General features: G+C 40.6%; 4 protein-coding genes across 5 annotated transcripts in view; 2 read left to right on the forward strand and 2 right to left on the reverse strand.

Moving 5' to 3' along the window:
- Window positions 1–211: 211 nt before the first annotated feature.
- slc25a51b (solute carrier family 25 member 51b) lies at window positions 212–2,258 on the reverse strand. Its single transcript, XM_072439618.1, has one exon. The coding sequence runs from the start codon at window positions 2,206–2,208 to the stop codon at window positions 1,273–1,275; it is 936 nt and encodes a 311-aa protein (XP_072295719.1). The 5' UTR covers window positions 2,209–2,258; the 3' UTR covers window positions 212–1,272.
- A 1,355-nt stretch (window positions 2,259–3,613) lies between these two features.
- On the forward strand, window positions 3,614–8,797 carry ints10 (integrator complex subunit 10). 2 transcript variants are annotated; one of them, XM_072439622.1, is made up of 18 exons: window positions 3,614–4,004; window positions 4,083–4,150; window positions 4,252–4,355; window positions 4,435–4,574; window positions 4,646–4,727; window positions 4,825–4,965; window positions 5,027–5,198; window positions 5,887–6,056; window positions 6,140–6,279; window positions 6,348–6,501; window positions 6,612–6,694; window positions 6,799–6,954; window positions 7,033–7,141; window positions 7,233–7,312; window positions 7,411–7,573; window positions 7,652–7,745; window positions 8,004–8,072; window positions 8,472–8,797. In XM_072439622.1, exons 1-18 carry the CDS (start codon window positions 3,876–3,878, stop codon window positions 8,626–8,628), a joined length of 2,211 nt encoding a protein of 736 aa, XP_072295723.1. In that variant the 5' UTR covers window positions 3,614–3,875; the 3' UTR covers window positions 8,629–8,797. The 2 variants fall into 2 exon arrangements, with proteins under 2 accessions (XP_072295723.1, XP_072295725.1); XM_072439624.1 differs by lacking the exon at window positions 8,004–8,072 and having other exon boundaries at window positions 3,615–4,004; window positions 8,472–8,742.
- An 8-nt stretch (window positions 8,798–8,805) lies between these two features.
- tlr1 (toll-like receptor 1) lies at window positions 8,806–11,416 on the reverse strand. Its single transcript, XM_072439621.1, has one exon. The coding sequence runs from the start codon at window positions 11,394–11,396 to the stop codon at window positions 9,006–9,008; it is 2,391 nt and encodes a 796-aa protein (XP_072295722.1). The 5' UTR covers window positions 11,397–11,416; the 3' UTR covers window positions 8,806–9,005.
- A 1,825-nt stretch (window positions 11,417–13,241) lies between these two features.
- The window catches only part of klb (klotho beta), a 5,741-nt gene continuing 662 nt past the window's right edge, over window positions 13,242–18,320 (forward strand). Inside the window, exons 1-5 of the mRNA XM_072439620.1 lie at window positions 13,242–14,151; window positions 14,718–15,222; window positions 15,511–15,779; window positions 16,197–16,453; window positions 16,752–17,659. Coding sequence (XP_072295721.1) covers window positions 13,408–14,151; window positions 14,718–15,222; window positions 15,511–15,779; window positions 16,197–16,453; window positions 16,752–17,659 — 2,683 coding nt within the window. The 5' untranslated portion in view covers window positions 13,242–13,407. The remainder of the gene's footprint in view (window positions 14,152–14,717; window positions 15,223–15,510; window positions 15,780–16,196; window positions 16,454–16,751; window positions 17,660–18,320) is intronic.

Raw genomic sequence — 18,320 nt, forward strand, 5'->3', positions numbered from 1 at the left:
TGTTAGAGTTAGGAGCAAAACAACAAGAATCATTGTTTTGTCCAGGCCTTCTGTTAGTCACAACTACACGATCATGCTGCATCTTTTTAAAATAATAAAAGAAATACTTGATATTCAGGAACTGGTTAAACAGTACTGTTTATGTAAGCAAAAATGTAAAGTAAAATCCCTGCATTTTGTGTTATTTGTCAACAAACAGCCACAGACTCCATTTCCCAGCATACCACGTTTACTGTAACAATTGTGAGTTGTGCTTCAGAGAAATTACAAAGATCATTTTATGCCACCAAGAATGCTGCAGATTCACAAATAGCAAACCAATGTATACAAATTGGAATACTCTGGAAAGCTCGGAAAGACAAAATTTATGAAAAAATAAAATAAAAACAGGCAAAGTGAAAGACACGTTGACAGCTTGAGTTTTAACACCACTGGACATCATCTCTCTCTGCCTGCTCCCTCGGTGTGGGTGGAGATTTGTCTGAGCAGCAGCACTTCCCTCTGAGCAGCCACGACTGCTACAAGAGCCCTGCACCTACTCAAGCTTGAAATCTGAGCCCATTATGTCAACAGATGTTACGGGCAGGGAGGAGAGCAAGCGTGAGGAAAGTCGTGAAATCATCAGCTCAATATATTCATGTGTGATATGATGATACCATGGGCATGCTAAGCTTACATTTCATGAAGACACAGTTTAAGTACCGTTTTTACTTGAATTTACATCAATCTGCACTTGTCAGATTTTGAATAGGAAATGCAAAAAAACGATTTAGAAAAGTAGTGAAAAACATTGTTGCTTTAACTTGAAATTGTTGCTAAGCTGGCAGCATTAAGCAGGAACATTTATTTCTTTGCCTTTTTACACATTAAGGGCAAAAGTCACAAACATAAGACAAAACTGAATCATTTTGTACATGAATTTGGGCACATACTTGAAACAATGTTTTTTACAAAAACATCAATTCAATAGGCCTCCACTTACTTTGTAAAAAGGTCCTCCCCTAAATACTGGACACAGAGAAAAAAGGGGCGTGTCACTTGGACCCTGACACATACTTTATATAAAGCAATCTTTTATATATTATGACAATGGTAAAAAGTCACAATGGCTTACAACACACCCACTGTTGGCCCCCATCACAAGTGCAACTCTACTACTGTCTATGCAATATTTTAAATCAATTCGTGCATTAGCATGACTTTTTGCACTTCAACTGTCATAGACTTATCCCTTTAAATGATAACTTTCTTTCAGCAGACTTTTTCTTTGACTCATAAGAGCTTCAAGAGGAGCTCGTATGTAGCATTTATGATCCCCCATGATAATAATGAGCGGTGATAGTTCAAGTGGGCGCCTCTGAAGAGCATTGTTAAGCTGTTGCCCCTCTCTCTCCACACCGTCAAGAACACCTTGCTGCAGGACTGAAATTCTCCACCAACCTGTGCCTGAGCCCGCGATTTGACAACATTTAGAGGATAAAACATGATGCCCAGGCCAGCCCCCAATAATCCTCCACAAACAAAATCATTGACAAGGTTCCCCATTTGATTGGTAGCTTCAGGGAGATGCTCCTTTATGGGGCCACGTAAGCCAAAGAAAAGCACATTGCTTGGACCATTGCGAAGGAGGATTGGCACCAGTCCACGGTAGCACTCTCTGATGCCGTACTCGGACAGAAGTATCCTAAAAGTGTGTGCAGTGTTGTTGAAGCGCCCGTGGTGTCGGTGGTCTTGTAAGAGTGTCTGTACACGCTCAAAAGGTGTCAGAAAGGCTTCAGTAGTTCCAGCTAAAGCAGCAGCAAAGCTTCTTGTGACAATGTCAGGCACTCCACTCTCACTAGCCAAGTCCAGCAGAACTCTTGAGAAGTCCTGGTAAAGGCCAAACATGATGGCCACTGTAGTGCTCTTCTGGAGCAGCGGGGGCAGTAGACCACGATACAAATTCCTCAGACCATCCCTCTGCAGCTGCTGCACAGCCTCAGTAGCAACCACACCATGCAACTGCTGCCGAAACAATACCTTCTGGATTGGAAAGGTTACCAATATATTGGTAAATGCAGCCAGTGAACCGCAAACGTAGTGCTTTCCTTGAGGCCCCAGTCTGGCAGTGAGCATCCCCTCCGGCAGCTTCCCACTAGCGCCTTTCACCAGAGGGGCCTCAGACTGAGGAGTCCGGGCTGACTCAGAGTCCATAGTGCTAACAGCCATAAATGACTCAGTGCAGCTCAGTGTACTTCTTCAACCCCATTATGCACCTGAAAAAAGATGAAAGATAAACACTTTAACGATCTAGCATTAAAATAATGCTTTCTGAAAAAAATAAATTTTGGGCCACCTGCTTGAATAAGTCTGTCACTGATAAAAGGCTCTTATGCAATTGAACTGATAAGCACAACGTTACTGAGGCCATTAAGGTACAATCATGTGCATAACATATGATAAATACTTCTGTGCATTTAAAGAATCTTCAAAGAAATGCTATATTTAGGAGATAATCTAAATTTGGACTGAGGGGTTCATTCCCGAGTGGTGATTGAACCCTAAGGTCACTGGAGGTCGCAGAACAGTCAGCAACGTGCATGTAACACATGTAAAAGCGCAGACATCAAATAAAATGACTACCCTCTATATCCTCACTGCCATCGTACAATTTTATTAAAATACTTAACTTTGAATATTGTCTATACACGATTAGTTTTAACAGTTCATTGAACACATTACCCACAGTATTGAAGTAAATCGGTGTAATCCCTCATTCGTCCAGGCGTGTTCCATTGTAGAAAAAGCTTCAGTTGTAGTCATCTGGACTTCTAACTGAGTCCAGATGACTACAACTGAAGCTTTTTCTACCTAGTATTGAAGTAACTATCGTGAATTCTTCATGGGCCAGTTTGAGGAGTCATAAAGCAGTGGCGCATTTGGTTGTTTACTGAATGTCGACCCATACTACAATAAATCTACCGGTTATAGTGCTATTGTTGTTGTTAGATTGACGGGTTGGCTCTTTTTTTTAATATTCAGCAAGATAAGTTTATAACTTGAGTGATCGTTGCTCAATGTAAATACACTTCAAGGCGGAATCGGGCAAGGCTTGGATCTGACAGGGAAACAGTTAACTGTTAGCATGCTAAGTAGCTAACAGGCGAATGGTGTTGGAGACTGGGGCACACAAAATGGCAAAAGAAGGACTAGTGCACATTACAGTTTACATGGATTATGTACTGTCAGATCGGTACTTGCCTGTCCCGGACCTGTCGCCGTCCACTGCAGGCTTCGGGTTTTGAGCCACTACAGTAGGTCGTGTCCACAGCCTGCAGCCTAAGCAGCAGCAGGTGACCCAATGCAGCCTCTGCGCCTGCGCGCTGCTGAGGAGGAGCAATGGGAGTGACTCTTCTGACTCAGAAACATAAATGTGCTATATTTATGCTCTTACAAAGCCCCATGTCAAAGACTGGAATGACGACAAGTAAATCCAAGCCGTTTACTGTGAACATTCGTTTCCACATCTGGAATATGTGGAGTTTTGCTCAGACAACTAAAGAGCGTAAACGTCAATCAAGCGACTAGACCTGACGTCATCAACACGCGTTCAGAGTGGTGTCGGTAGTAAAATAAAGCGATCAGGCTAATGCTGCTGCTCTACAGTTTGCACGTTTATATATACTTGTACATTAGACAGGTGATTTGTTGGATTGTATTTAATCTGAACACTATAGATTTTGCATGTAAATGTTACTTATACCAGCGGCACAAACGGTGCTAAATTCATTGTGCCCTGTACATAGTGCTTAGAGGCTAAAGGCACAGCGTTTGCGCCGACAGAAAGGAAGATCTGTGAGACATTACTTTTCACTGGCTATCAAACATACTTGGTCATGTCAGCGCAAAAGGATTGTGAGTTTCTGGTAAAAAGAGCTCGTGATTTGGTTTCAGATGATCCTTGTGCGGCCAAAGCCTGGCTCATCACAGCCAGGACACTGTATCCTGCAGACTTCAACATACAGGTGACCCTGAACTCATCACTCAATATTGTTGACTTCATGAATTTGATTTATTAAAATATGCTTTTCTTCTGTTCTCAGTATGAAATGTATACAATTGAAAGAAATGCAGAGAAGACTGCTTCTGCTGGAAGGTTATTGTATGATATGTAAGTTTTTACTTCACAAACATTAAGGATGAACATGTTTATATTACTTGAAACATCAACTATTTTACATTATAATGCAAAGTTTAAAATTCTATTACTAGGTTTATAAACTTCCCTGAGCAGCCTATAGTTTGGCGAGAGATCAGTGTCATCACAGCAGCTCTGCGAAGTGACTCTCAGGACAAGCATACATTGTTCTTGCGAGGTGAGATCAGTCAGTTTGTGTGTTATGTTATATGTGTATTAATGCCATTTTCATCATATCTAATATAATTTGTTTTCAGGGCTCTTTGAGACACTTCCTGCTCGTGTTCAATGTGAAATGCTATTAAAAGCCACAGAGCAGTGTTTCAACACTCTGGAGAAAGCAGAAATGCTTCTGCTTCTCCTCAAACGATTCCCTGAGTCTGTCGTACAACATGGGGTTTGTAATGACATAGAATGAACTGTAATTTAGTTAAAATAAATATTACTTATATCGTTTCTTGCCATCAGGTCAATCTTGGGGAATCATTATTAGAAGCGGAAGTATCCGAGCATGTGGAGACTCCTGTTAATTGCTTCAGAAAACTGTTTGGTAAAGCATATACAGTATTTCTTTTCTAATTGTTGTAATCTGAATTTATAATTATCTTACTTGAATATGATATCAATGATTCGTTATTTGTTTTTAGTATGTGATGTCCTTCCCTTGATAATCAACAACATGGACATGCGTTTGCCAACTAGCCTAATGCAAAAGTATATGTTGAAAGCTGCAGAGTTTTATATTGGCTATGTTACACGGGGACCTTCACCTGATGCTCCGATACAAGGTAAGATATATTTTAAGTTGTCATGTCAAAATATATCTTACAACATGACATTTTTCCATAGGCACTCAGGATGGATCTCTAAAATCCCCTTCTGTGTCTCGTGGATCACAGCGTTATGTGATTGATGGCCTTTCAGAAAAGTCTTCTGTTGTGTCTGAACCGTGGGAGAGACTGTTGGATATTCTATCTGTTGTGGGCGCGCGTTGCGAGTGGCAAGGAGACAAAGGACAGAGGTACTTCCAGTCTTCTTTTTTTAACAAGAGATGGGTGTTCTGGCAAAAAAAAGAAACAAATTTTTCACTATCACGCTCTTTGTACTTGAGTACAATTCTTGCCTTTAAATTGTAATTGGTTACTCTTAAAATCATAGGCGTCCCAAGTCCCAATTGTCCCAATTCACTGCTGTCTCACCGCTGTATCTGCTCCGTTTGGCACATACAGACACACATTTATTTATTTCAACATTATTCTACAGAGTTTCTGTGCCCCATCCCGGTCTTGCCCAACACATTTAAAACAACCTTGAAATGCATTACACAGAGATATTAAGTTGCACAACAATAATAACAATATTTTGACATCATATTTGCAAAGATCCAGGATACGTTTCTTACTACTTATTACACTACAAACACACTAGGCAGCTCTGCATCACCTATTCTGATCAGCCAGAGCTAGAAAATCCTCCAGATGATACGACAGAATTTTTCTACAACTTAAATCTGTGTTAAACAGTTTAATTACTGTTTTGTATTCATCTCAAATTGCATTTACATGTAATTTAGTAGTAGTAGTATTTTCCGTGCATACTTTTTTAACCCTTGCACAAATGTCCAGTACTCTTTCCGCCATTGCTTATCGCCCACCACTATTTTAACCTTTTGAAGCTAAATTAGTTATGTCCCTCCCTGTATGTACCAGAAGTTACGTGGACATGCTGCACAGGGTCAAGGAGTTGTGTCGGTATTTGCCTGGTTTGGAAGGAGAGACTTTGTCACGGTGTTGCAGTCAGGTGGTCATTTGTGCAGCGCTGGTCCTTTTCCGAAGTGCTTTCCTCTATGTTTCTGCGGTACAACCAGCATTGTTCCAAGGTCTGTTTCTATTTGGTTGTTTTTTATTATGCCCTTTGTTTATTTAATGCTATTTGAATCAAACTTTGATTTTATTGCAACAGTTGTTAATGGGATGAGTTCTGGACCATGGATTCTTGTGGAGGACTTGAGCTCTGTGTATAGTGATTTAGAAGTGGAGAGGGGAGCATTGAAACATGTACACAAGAAACGGAAACTTGCAGATGGGAGAGAGAAGACAATGGTAACAACAATTAGTATGCAAACCCTAAGCCTGATGTTTATACTTGATTGACATACATTTCATTATAGAGCTCAGACGACGAAGAAATCTTGGGAAAAGGCCGTGGGCGACATATTGTAGTTAGTAAGACTGAGATGCCCGGTTGGTCAGACACACTCGAGAGCTTCAGGACGGCAAGAGAGAGCTGGGACCTTCTTCATGCACATGAAGGCTTAGAGACAGGTACATTTCTGCATAAAGTGTATACATAAACTCTTCATATTTCTACTCGTACACTAGTCATATTAGTGTATTTCATTTCTAAAAAGTGTAATACTATTTTATTTACATAGAATTCAAAAAGATTTGTGCTGCATGGAAAACGGAGAGCTGGATGTGGTTCAGAATATTTCTCACCGACATGATAATATACCAGGTAAAAACAATTTACTGTTTATCAGTATTTTATGTAAGAGCAGAGCAATAAAGATGGAGGAAAAATAGGAAACAACTTGTTTTTTTTTTATGTTTGACCTACAGGGGCAGTACCGTAAGGCTCTCTCCAGCCTGCACCAGATGGCAGCAGTGCAGCAGCCTCAGCCGGGGCAGCAGAGCCCCTCGGGACAGGCCAGTTTAGAGCACCAAAGAACTCTGATCCAACAAGCCTCCTGTCACTATGCACTGGGAGAGTACAGGGTATGTGTGTAGACAGCACAAATGTTTTCCTGTCTTTTACATTGTGTAGGTCGTAAAAGGTCTGTTAACTTTATTCAGCTGGCCTGTGACAAGTTACTAGATGTGGTTATTGGGCTGGTACCTCCAAATTATGAACAGACTAAAAGTTCAGAGGATCTGTGTCGTCTCAAGGCCAAATCAAGGAAAGGTACATTTTGCAATTCAAACATCCACTTTTTAGCTTTCAAGCTTTTACTTTTATACTATAATGTCTATTTGTATTTTGGTGTCACAATTAGGTAATGACCTAAGGTTACTACCTTGCACCAGCAAAGCCATCCTACCTTTTTGCCTGCAGCTGATGTTGTCTTGTTTCAAGGTACCGAAATGTGTCAAATTTGAATTGAATATATGAGTTATTGAGTGATTTAGACTCCTCCTGCGGTTCCCCTTTTGATTTTAACATTTATATTCTAGCTCCGAGCTTTTGCAGAGAACCATGATGACTTGTCTCTTGGTCATGTGATCGTTCTCCTCCAGTATGACTGGCCACAAGGGGAAAGCCTCTTCCTCAAAGCAGTGGACAAGATCTGCCAGCAAGGAAGTTTACAATATGAGAATTTCTTCAATTACGTCACCAGTATCCTTGCTAATCTGAATTAATCTATTTTCATCGCAACCTTCAAAAAGTATTTCCTTAACCCATACTTTCTATCAGACATCGATATGCTAGAGGAATTTGCTTACCTGCGCACTCCTGAAGGAGGGAGGATCCAACTGGAGCTGTTGCCCAATCAGGGAATGTTGATCAAGTAAGTTTATCCACAGGTAATGCGTTTTTTTTGACATTGATCAGTTGACTCTGCACACTCCCGTTCAGTTGGTGTGATTTTATAAATGCCGTGATATATAGGTTAACAATCAAGGCCTGTGGGGAAAACATACTATGAACTGAAATGTTTTTGGAGGGGGCATTAAAACGAGTTTGATGTAAAACAAAATCCAGTCTTGTGCAAGTTGAGACAGTTGACTGCTCCTTCACTGAGTTGTTGAATGTTGCTGTCCCTCAGGAACCCTAGTCCCGCCCTGGGGGTGGAGCTAAATACCCTTCTGCTCCAAGGGGTACAGACGATGGACAGGTACCCCAGGCCCCTCCTCCCACAGTCCCCTCCCGCACCACTCACCTCTCCTCCATCCCCAAGTCGAGGCTTGTCATCCCCCAGTTTGATTTGAAACGTCAAGAGTTGGCCATTTTATGATTTCCTGTTGAGTTTGTTTATTTTAGCATCTGCCCGTCTTTTTGTGGTCATCACCTTTGTTCTTTAAAGGTTTTGTGAATCATTTTTGCCACTTAATTTGTTTATTTGTTTCATCTAGTTTCTGTGCAACTCCTGTAACTGGCTGTTTTCATGCAGTTTAGTGTTTCACAGTACGACATTGTAAAAGAGACCCTCGATATAATGTTATCTCTTTGAAATGTCTACCCTTTAAAAACACCACTTCTCACTATTGTCTATGTTTTGTGTGCATTCTTGCAGACATCACACTGTAACTCGTGGAATCACTAAAGGCGTAAAAGAAGATTTCCGTTTGGCCATGGAGCGTCAAGTGTCCCGCTGCGGAGAGAACTTGCTCAACGTACTGCACCGGTTCTGCATCAACGAGAAAATCATCATCATCCAGTCTCTTCCTTGACAAAATGGCAGAAAATTCTCCCCAAGTTTTACATTCAACATCTGTGGCAGGTTTCTAGATGCACTTACTGTTCGCCTAACTTCTTCCTAACTATTTACCACACTGTAAATGTACTTCATTTGTACCCTTTGTGATCTTTTCTTCAATTCTGGACTCTGTATTTGTCATAAAACTGCCTTTTTGTCTTTTGAGAGTAAACTTTATTGTTTTGTATACAAATTGTTTCAATTATTCATTTTACATACACAATAAGTATACATGTCACAGTCCAGTAGTTTCAGTATACATGAGCCATTTAGTCACACAATCACAAGTGCGGTTTAATAAGTGTTTTATATACAGTTCTTAGATTAATATTTATACATTCTTTATTGAAGTCACTCCTCAAGTTCTGTGACAGGTGCATTGGGTATGTCCGACTGCAGTGCTGCTCGAAGATTTGCCCAGAACAGCCTCTGCTTGGCCTTCTCCTGTGGCCACTCTAAGTAGGTGTGTCTTCTCATCATGGACTTCAGTTGGTGGTACTTGGATGGGATCAGATATTGGGGCAAGGGCTCCAGCAAAACCAACACGACACTATCCGGGCCTCGCGCGAGTCTCTGGTGCGTGGCGAAGTACAGCTCATAATGACACCACTCGCTCTTCACAAAATGGGCGGAAAGAACAAATGCTGATCTTCTGCATTTTTGCACACAATTCACAATATTCTCAATGATTGTCCTCCCTGGCATGAAATGTTTCTCGTGATGGCAAATTCTTAACTCTGACAGATTGGGAAGCATGGAGTTGTGCACCCAGTCTGCGTTATGTTGACTGAACGAGACAAAGGCATGAAATTCAACTCTGGCTAATTCTTCTGCTGGGATATTCTGTCGTCTTGCTCTGTGCTTTGCTCTTGTCCACTGCCATATCATGCCCAAATACCAGGGCACATCAAAATGCCGGCACGCGACGACTAGGGAAATAATTGTGAAGATTGCTGGGCATAATATGGTAGCAGCAAGCAGGCCTGAATTGCAAGAGATTTCAGGTATTGACACATCTCTTAATGTGGTGTTTTCCAGTTCTTCAGGATACAGACAGTAGTAATCTGACGGCCAATTTATGATGTTGATCTTTGTTAAATGTCTTGCAGATCTGATGCCAAGGGTTCTGAATTCACGCAAAGAGCAAATGCAGGTGAAGGGGTTATGACTAATGTCTAAAAATTTTAACAGGGGACAGCTTTCCAGGTTGTTTACGGACGGTGCGTGGAGTGAATTTGACTTGAGCAGAAGTACATTCAGCACAGGGAATCCCCGGCACACCGGTAAGTCACGCAGCCTGTTTCTATTGAGGTTTATAGATACAAGATGTTGAAATGTCATAACTGTGGAGGGCACTGCTGAAACCTGATTATTTTCTAGATCTAGAATTTTCACGCCCATTGGTACACATTTGAATACATTGTCTGTCAGGCTGTTGGAAGATAGGATCATAGTTGTGATGTTTGGGGGCCAGAGACAGTCCTCAAGTCCATCATAGTCCAAAGAGTTCTGGCTTACATCTAGTTCCTCCAGTGAAATCATGTGTTGCATGCGTTTACTAATCGTCTGGAAATCTTTCAAATTGTTGTCAACTAAAATCAGCGTTTTTACTTTTCCCAAATTCTTGCATTCAATTATTTTTTGTTGGGAAACTGTATAAAATATAGAGTCTGACAGAGCACAGTGGGAAAAGTTGAGCTGCTTGATTGGACTTGGTGACTTTGGGCATGTCATATGTATTATCGAAGTCTCCACGAGTTCCAGTTTTGAGACAGGAATGTTGATTATAAAGTTGTAAACTGCATATTGTGAGAAAAATACAGACTTCACCTCTGCTCTTCTGCCTGTGAAGGATTTCACTTTGGATGTTTTTTTCACTGGAGTGTCAGATGAGGGTAACTTTGTCAATGCAATATCAGTGAAGGTGATATGTAAAGTTGATGTGTTCAAGGCAGCATTCACGTAGTTGGTGAAATCGGTCCACGCCATGACAATATTTGAAAGAGACAAAAATTGCGTATGGATTTGTTTTCTTGTCGTCAGTATCTCAGTTAATATGTTATAGCCACTTGTCACGTTGGTCAATTCCACTTTGTCAAAAAGGGAAAGAGCATCAGACACCAAATCATGATGAATTTGCTGATTTTTGAGGAAGGAAATCTCAAGCTTTTTAGCTCGAACATCTTGTAAGCTTTCTTCTTCATAGTCAAATTCATGTCCAACATACAGAAACATTGTCACTAAATCTATTTCAGAAATGTGCTCAAAGTCTCCTCTACAAATTGTCTTGGCTTCAATTGACAGTCTCTCCAAACTCTTCAGAACACTAAATTCCTCTCCGAGAGTCATATTGATAAACTGGTTTTGGTCCAAATGCAGCACCAGAAGATTTCCAGTGTAACGTAGATACTTTTGATTTTGAAGGTCTGTCAGTTTGTTGTGAGAAAGGTCCAGTTTCTGAAGCAACGATGTGTTCACAAACGTCTCTGGGGCAATAGTTTCCAAATTATTCCATGACACGTTCAGGAACCTCAGCTGGGTAGTATTTATGAAATCCCCTCCATGCAGTTGTCTGATGTGGTTGCAGGAAAGGTCTAAGTGCTCAACTGTGTACGGCAGGTGTCTCGGGACAAAGGAGAGGTTTTTGTTTGAGAGATCCACAAATCGGTCTGAACTTGAAGCACCTTGCTGAAGTTTTATGACCATGGCAACCGCCCAGAAGACTACAGTGATGTACCACATGTTTCGCCCACTGAAAGAAAGTGAAAGAAAAAGACTGTTGGAATTTAAACTCCAAAAGTGGGTTGCAAGGTTAAAATATAGCTTTAAATGTATAAATTCGAGACACATGTTGGCTCTAGTCTGCATTAATGTGAATAGCGTTGAACAATGATGAATCCATCTACACCAGAAACCTCCCTATACTGACTGTCCAGAACATGTAATAACTATTGTACCATCACATGACCCATGTTGCAAGAGCCACATTGATAGGCAAAATCACAAACTGAAATTTATAAGAGAAACTTACCCCGTTAATGTATTTAATTCTTGATTGTTGTCTTGTAGTCTTGCAGCAAATAAAATATGTTTGAAATTACAATGTTGAGATCTGGTCCACTGCTAAGCGCAAATGTTATAAATTAGGGCAGTGGGCAGAGACCTCCCTCAGTGCACATCCTCTTTTCACTTCCTTTTTGAAACTGAATATGTTCTGTCTTTAACCACCAAAAACAATATATATTATGTATTCATGAGGAAATGCTCACAATCGTTAGGGCACTTGTTTCATATTTATATTATCTACAGATTTAAATGAATTAATGTTTTTGAAAACAAATGGGCTTGCCTGCTTACTCTATCAGGTGTAATTTCCGGACGATTGTGGTTTGTCCTCTCTGGTTGATAAATGAGGATCCTAATGCAGTTTACTTTGTTGCCTTGGAGCAGACTTTGCCCTCAGCCACTACAATGCTGCTTCTTCTGTTCTTTAAGCGCAATAAGATGGCCTCCTTTGGTGAAAAACAAGTATGATGGGTTCCTTCCTGGCAATGATTTCAGTTGCCGGGTTGTGCTGTTACAAAGATTGGCGCTTAATTCAATAAGGGCCTAGGAACTGGTGTCACTGTTCCCCTTGGTCGTGGTATTATTGTATTTCAAAGATGCATCCGCCAAATATAATCAAATAAACTTGAATCACTTCATTAAATTGATATCACCCTATGAAAAACGCATAACACAAATGGTTCTCACAATGTAATACAACAATGTTGTATTACATTGTGAATTTGTCTGAAAAGATACAATGTGAAAAATGTTGGGAAATATTGTGTTGATATTTGGTCCCTATTTGAAAATAACACTACGTATAAAAAGCATTGGCTAATAGTACACTTTTTATCCTCTATTTTAGTTTATGTTTAGGCTGAAATAGTGATTTAAATTGTTACTCTATTAAATTACAACAATGATCAAAACCATAATTAATTAAATTCTGTTTAGAATGATGGTGATGATGTGCACTTATTCTGCCACTCAAACCAGGAGTAAAGCCACTTTAGTCATGTAACACATTTCTAACACATTAAAAGTCTATATTTTCTCTACAGGTTCATTGTGTAATTGTTTGACCTCTTTGTGATTTCAGTTATGAACCAAATAATCATTATGACTCTTATCACTATCAAGCAGCCCTTGTATCTGTGGGAAACGTTCACTCCTAGTGTTCTATGTATATTATAATTGACACTTGTTTTCAGAATGCAAAATATTTCAAATCATCTGTTTTTTGTTTTTGTTTTACAGCTGTAGCAGCAAAACCGTCTGTCAAGAGTTCAAGGTAATAATTGACTCCTAAATGTCCTTTTGATGCAATCAGCATTTTTATAAACCTGTAAGTCTGTTGTCATAAAATTTAATTTGCATTTGAAATTGTTTCGTTACATTTGAAATAGTGTCCACAACTGCAAAACATGCTGCCTGCGTCTAGTATTGCATTATATGAGTTTACAAGTGGACTGAAAGGGAGCATATCTGGTTAGGAGGGGCCAGAGTACAACAAGGAGAGATAGTGACGTTTCACGAGGTGGTCAGATGGACACAATAACACCTCAGGCTTCACATGTCCCTGTCCTTGTGTCATGATCGTCTCTTCCACGATGGATCTCTCGCGTAGAACTATCGGATTTACAATTTCATCTCCTGTCACCATCCGTCCCTCTGCAGAAGATATTTGAAAATAAAGTGATCCATTATGCTGAGCCATCCTTTTCACCCCACGCACCGAGGCTTTTTCCTGCTGTTGCTGGCGTGTGGATGGGGTCGGAGCACTTGTGCGCTGGGGGACGGCAGGGAAATTTGGCAGCAGCAGAGGCCGGATCCCATCTCACGGGACCAACTTTTTCTCCACGACACTTTTCCCACAGATTTCCTTTGGGCATCAGGAACATCTGCTTTTCAAACAGAAGGAGCCTGGCAGCGAGGCGGGAAAGGCGTCTCCATTTGGGACAATTTCACTCATTCCAGACTTGGTGACACTGCGGACATTGCGAGTGACGGCTATCTGCAATGGGAAGAAGATATCAAAGCCATAACATTTCTAGGTGCGAGAGCTTATACGTTTTCTCTTTCCTGGCCTAGACTTTTTCCAAATGGGAACGCCCAGAGTAAACCCAATTTGGCAGGAGTGAAACACTACAGCCGCCTTCTTGACAAACTGTTAGAAAACAAGATTGAGCCCATAGTGACTCTGTATCACTGGGACCTGCCTCAAGTGTTGCAGGAGCAGTATGGTGGATGGAGAAATGAAACTCTAATTGAATTCTTTGAGGAATTTGCCTCGTTCTGCTTTGAAACGTTTGGAGATAAAGTAAAATATTGGCTAACGATGCATAACCCATATTTAGCGGCTGTACAAGGATATGGCACAGGTATTCACGCACCTGGAGAAAGGGGAGGTGACACGAGCTCTCTGAAAGTTGCACACAATATGATTAAGGTGAGCAAAAACAAAACAAGAGAAAATGGGACTTTAAACGTCAAATATTGTCATTCAATACATTTTGCAACCAATTGGTCATGTCTTTGAGAGTAAGACGGTAAACAAAATGCTTTCTTGTTATTGTTTACTATAATAATGCAATTAAGTTATAGTCATATTAATACACAATATACATGCAATGCATTTTCAAACTAAAATTTAAAAAGAATCATTATTAATTTTCTCATTTAAAATATACTTTAAATTGTTATTTTTAAAGCATTCTGTGATTGGTAAACACAGCACTTAAAGGTAAAGAGGTCAAAGTCCACCACGCCAACAGAAATGTGTTGGACACAATGTTATATGGCAGGAAGTGAGAGATATGGTTCATTAGTAATAACCACCAACGCAAGATGGTGGATGTGTGAACAACTACAAGCAGATAGCATGAGCAAACAACCATGGGGCCTAATCCTTTTGATTATAGACAGAGCAACAGACTGATGCAATTGATTATGTATATACAAAAACATGCATGATATACAGTGAAGATTTTGTATATGTGATTTCTGCTTTTCAAGGCACATGCCCGAGCTTGGCATAAGTACAACATCTATTTCCGTCCACATCAAATGGGGAAGGTGTCCATTGTTCTGGGTTCCCACTGGGTTGAGCCCCTAAGAATCACACAGGCAAATGTTGAACTTTGCCAGGAGTCAATGGAAGCAGTTCTGGGTTGGTTTGCCAATCCTATATTTGGAGATGGTGACTATCCATTATCGCTTAAGTTAAAACATGGCGATGCTCTTCCGACCTTCACTGACGAAGAGAAGCTGTGGGTGAGAAACACTGCAGACTTTTTTGCATTATCCTTTGGCCCAAACAATCTGCGTTTGGGGCACCTGACCCAGCAGGGACAGATCATGTCTCCGGACCTGAGAAGAGTCCTGACATGGATCAAACTGCAGTATGAGGACCCTCCGGTGCTGGTGGCTGAAGCGGGCTGGTTCTCTGACGCCGCTGAAACAACAGAGAACACAGTGGCCTTATATCTGATGAAGAGCTTTGTCAACCAGGTCCTACAAGGTGAGAGAAGTGGATATAATATATACTGTGTATGTATTAGTTGTAAATTACAACAAAAACTAACCAATGAAATGCAACATGGGACAAAAACACTGCAATGAAGCTACTATTTTACTACTACTTAACTGTTGAAAGTATTAGGTCAATGACATTAATATATTAATATTTTCCAACCTGTACATGTAATACAATCTGTGTAAATTTAAATCAAACTAAGTAATGTTTGAAAAAAAAAAAAAAAAACTACTAGTCCTCCACATTTATCTGCATCTGTTATTTGTGTTGCAGCCGTTAAGTTCGATGGTGTCCAGGTGTTTGGCTACACAGCGTGGTCTCTCCTGGATGGATTTGAATGGAACTACGGTTATTCAATCAGACGGGGGCTTTTCTACATTGACTTCTCTCAGCCCGAGCGGAACAGGAGCCCCAAAACATCAGCCCTCTACTACAGGGAAATTATTGCTCAAAAGGGCTTCCCCCAAGATAAAACCGCTCGCGAGATCAAGGGGCTTTTCCCATGTGATTTTCAATGGGGAATTGCTGACCCAACTCTACAAGTGAGTAGGTGTGAAATATATCTGGCACACATGAATAACTAACTTTATATAGAGGTGGGTAGTAGTAACGAACAAAATCTAACAGTAAAAGTTTGGTTACTCTTCACATTCTGAGTCTACAAGTGACAAAAGCTTTATGTCGGTGATATCAACTTATTTAATGGCTCCTTCAGATATGTTTTCATTTTTTTTGTCTATCATTTGAAAATACCAGACTTTGTTTATTTTTTTCATCTTTCCAATTACATTAACTTCAAATTATAAATCCGATTTTACATTCAGACATTTTCTCTTACTTGAGTAGTAGTTTCCCTAAATACTAGATATAGCAATTTCCTACAGTTCTCTTTGTAAAGTATTTTTTTTTGTCAAACCCTTCCTTCCTTTGGCTTCATGTACTTAACCCCTGTGTTGTAGGTCCACTTCCACCCCTTCTCCCCTCAGTTCACCGACCCACAGTTGTACATGTGGAATGTATCTGGAGATGGGATGCTGTTCCCCGTCCCAGGAGTGAAGCTCCAAACAAGACCCTCCCAGTGTACAGATTATTTGGCCATTCGACGTCATCTACGTCTGTTTGCCTCGACTGGGGCATCTCACTATAGATTTGCTGTGAACTGGACTCTGGTTTTACCCCAAGGCGACCTGTCAAATGTGAACACAGAGGCACTGAGGTATGAATAACACTGCTTATGTGTTATGGCACATGTTAGTGGGTGGGTTTACTGTACCAGCAGCAAGTATGCAGAAACACAAAATATAAGAAAGCTGAAGGATGTTATATTGATAAGAAAAAAAATACTTTTTCCACAATGGAGAAATTTCAGTGTTGTAACGCACAGCAGGAGATTAGAAATGTGCATTCAATTAAACAATTATCGAATATCACATGCTTTCCTAATTTTGTGCAGGTAGTAACAGTGTTGTGCTTTATCAAATCGGCTTTAACTATCTTAATTTCCCTCACTTTAGGTACTACCGCTGCGTTTTGTCTGAACTCGCAAAGATGAAATTGAAGGCTGTTGTTGTTCTCTACTACCCGTCACACAGTGCTCCTAACTGGGGTCTCCCTGCACCTCTGCATGCCTCTGGGGGCTGGCTAAACTACAGCACCGTTGAGGCCTTTCGGGACTTTGCCTCGCTGTGTTATAAAGAGCTGGGCACATGGGCTCAATACTGGATCACAATCAATGAGCCTAACAGACTTATAGACGTGTACAATAGTGAGAGGGACAAGCGCCAAGCGGCACATAACCTGCTTCTTGCGCACTCAAAAGCCTGGAGATTGTATGAAAAGAAACACTCTAAACAACAGAAAGGATTGGTGTCATTGGCTCTGCATGCCGACTGGGCTGAGCCTGCCAATCCATTTCTGCTGTCCAACATCGAAGCTGCTCAAAGGTTTCTTGTATTTGAACTAGCCCGCTTTCTAGACCCTTTACTTGGGGATAAACATGAGAGAAAACAAGAAGGAGGGGACTATCCGAATGAAATGAAGACGTTTCTCGCACAAACTGGTCTACAAGAATCTCCCCTCCCCACTTTTACTGCAATCGAGAAGAATGAACTTAAAGGAGCACTGGGGTTTATTGCACTGAACCACTTTACGACACGCTTAGTCTCTCCTTACTCTCCAAAGCAGCCAAAACCAGCGCCGGATCATGACTGCAGGATTCTCACTGATCCTACTTGGGCCACGTCAAACCTGGGGCAGGCTGTCGTCCCATGGGGGCTGAGGAGGGTTTTGAACTGGGTGACCAAAAGATACGGAAAAGATTTGCCCGTTATCGTCACTGCCAGTGGGATAGATGACCAGGCTGCTGTGGATGATAAACTCAGACAGTTCTATGTAAAGAGCTACTTACAGGAGGCTCTAAAAGGTGAGGCTCATGTTGACACGTTTTTATGAGTGTATATTTCCTACAATGAAATCCAGGTTAAATGAGGCACGGGGGACCATATACACACATAAATACAGAAGCAAAGGAACATGATGTACAACCCGATGACAAAATACAAATAGCATGTTAACAAGAGGCAGCAATCTAGATCAGCAGGCGTCACACTACGGCACGGGGGCCTTTTTTTGTTGGCAGCAGTATTTTTTTACTGCAAAATAAAATCTACAATCATAACCTCGATGAGAAACATTGTCGTGTGTAACAGACCTTCCAATGCTTGGCTCTTTTAAAGCTATGAACCTGTCTGATTCACTTTATTGTAAATGTTTCAATATCCATCACTCTGTTCATAATGTTTGGACACCATTAATCTAGATGTTGACTGATATAAAAATGTAAACACTTTGATCTGCCCTGTTTGGAATTGCACCCATAAATATATTTGTTTTATTTCATATGCAAATGACTGAATAATTGCTCATTGTCCCATACGTTTAACACTTAAGCCACATTTTCTTTTATCTTGTGTAACATTAATTTTGTATTAATGTTACACAAGATAACATTTTTGTTTGGTTTTTGGTGCATTTTAATTTAGTTTTTGGTCTTGTAAAGTAATGTTTCTTTTGTTTCTTTGTCT

This window comes from Eucyclogobius newberryi, unplaced genomic scaffold, assembly GCF_026437365.1.
Source record: "Eucyclogobius newberryi isolate DKJ021-1_F unplaced genomic scaffold, fEucNew1.0.hap1 SCAF_11, whole genome shotgun sequence".
In the NCBI taxonomy this organism is placed as follows: domain Eukaryota; kingdom Metazoa; phylum Chordata; class Actinopteri; order Gobiiformes; family Gobiidae; genus Eucyclogobius; species Eucyclogobius newberryi.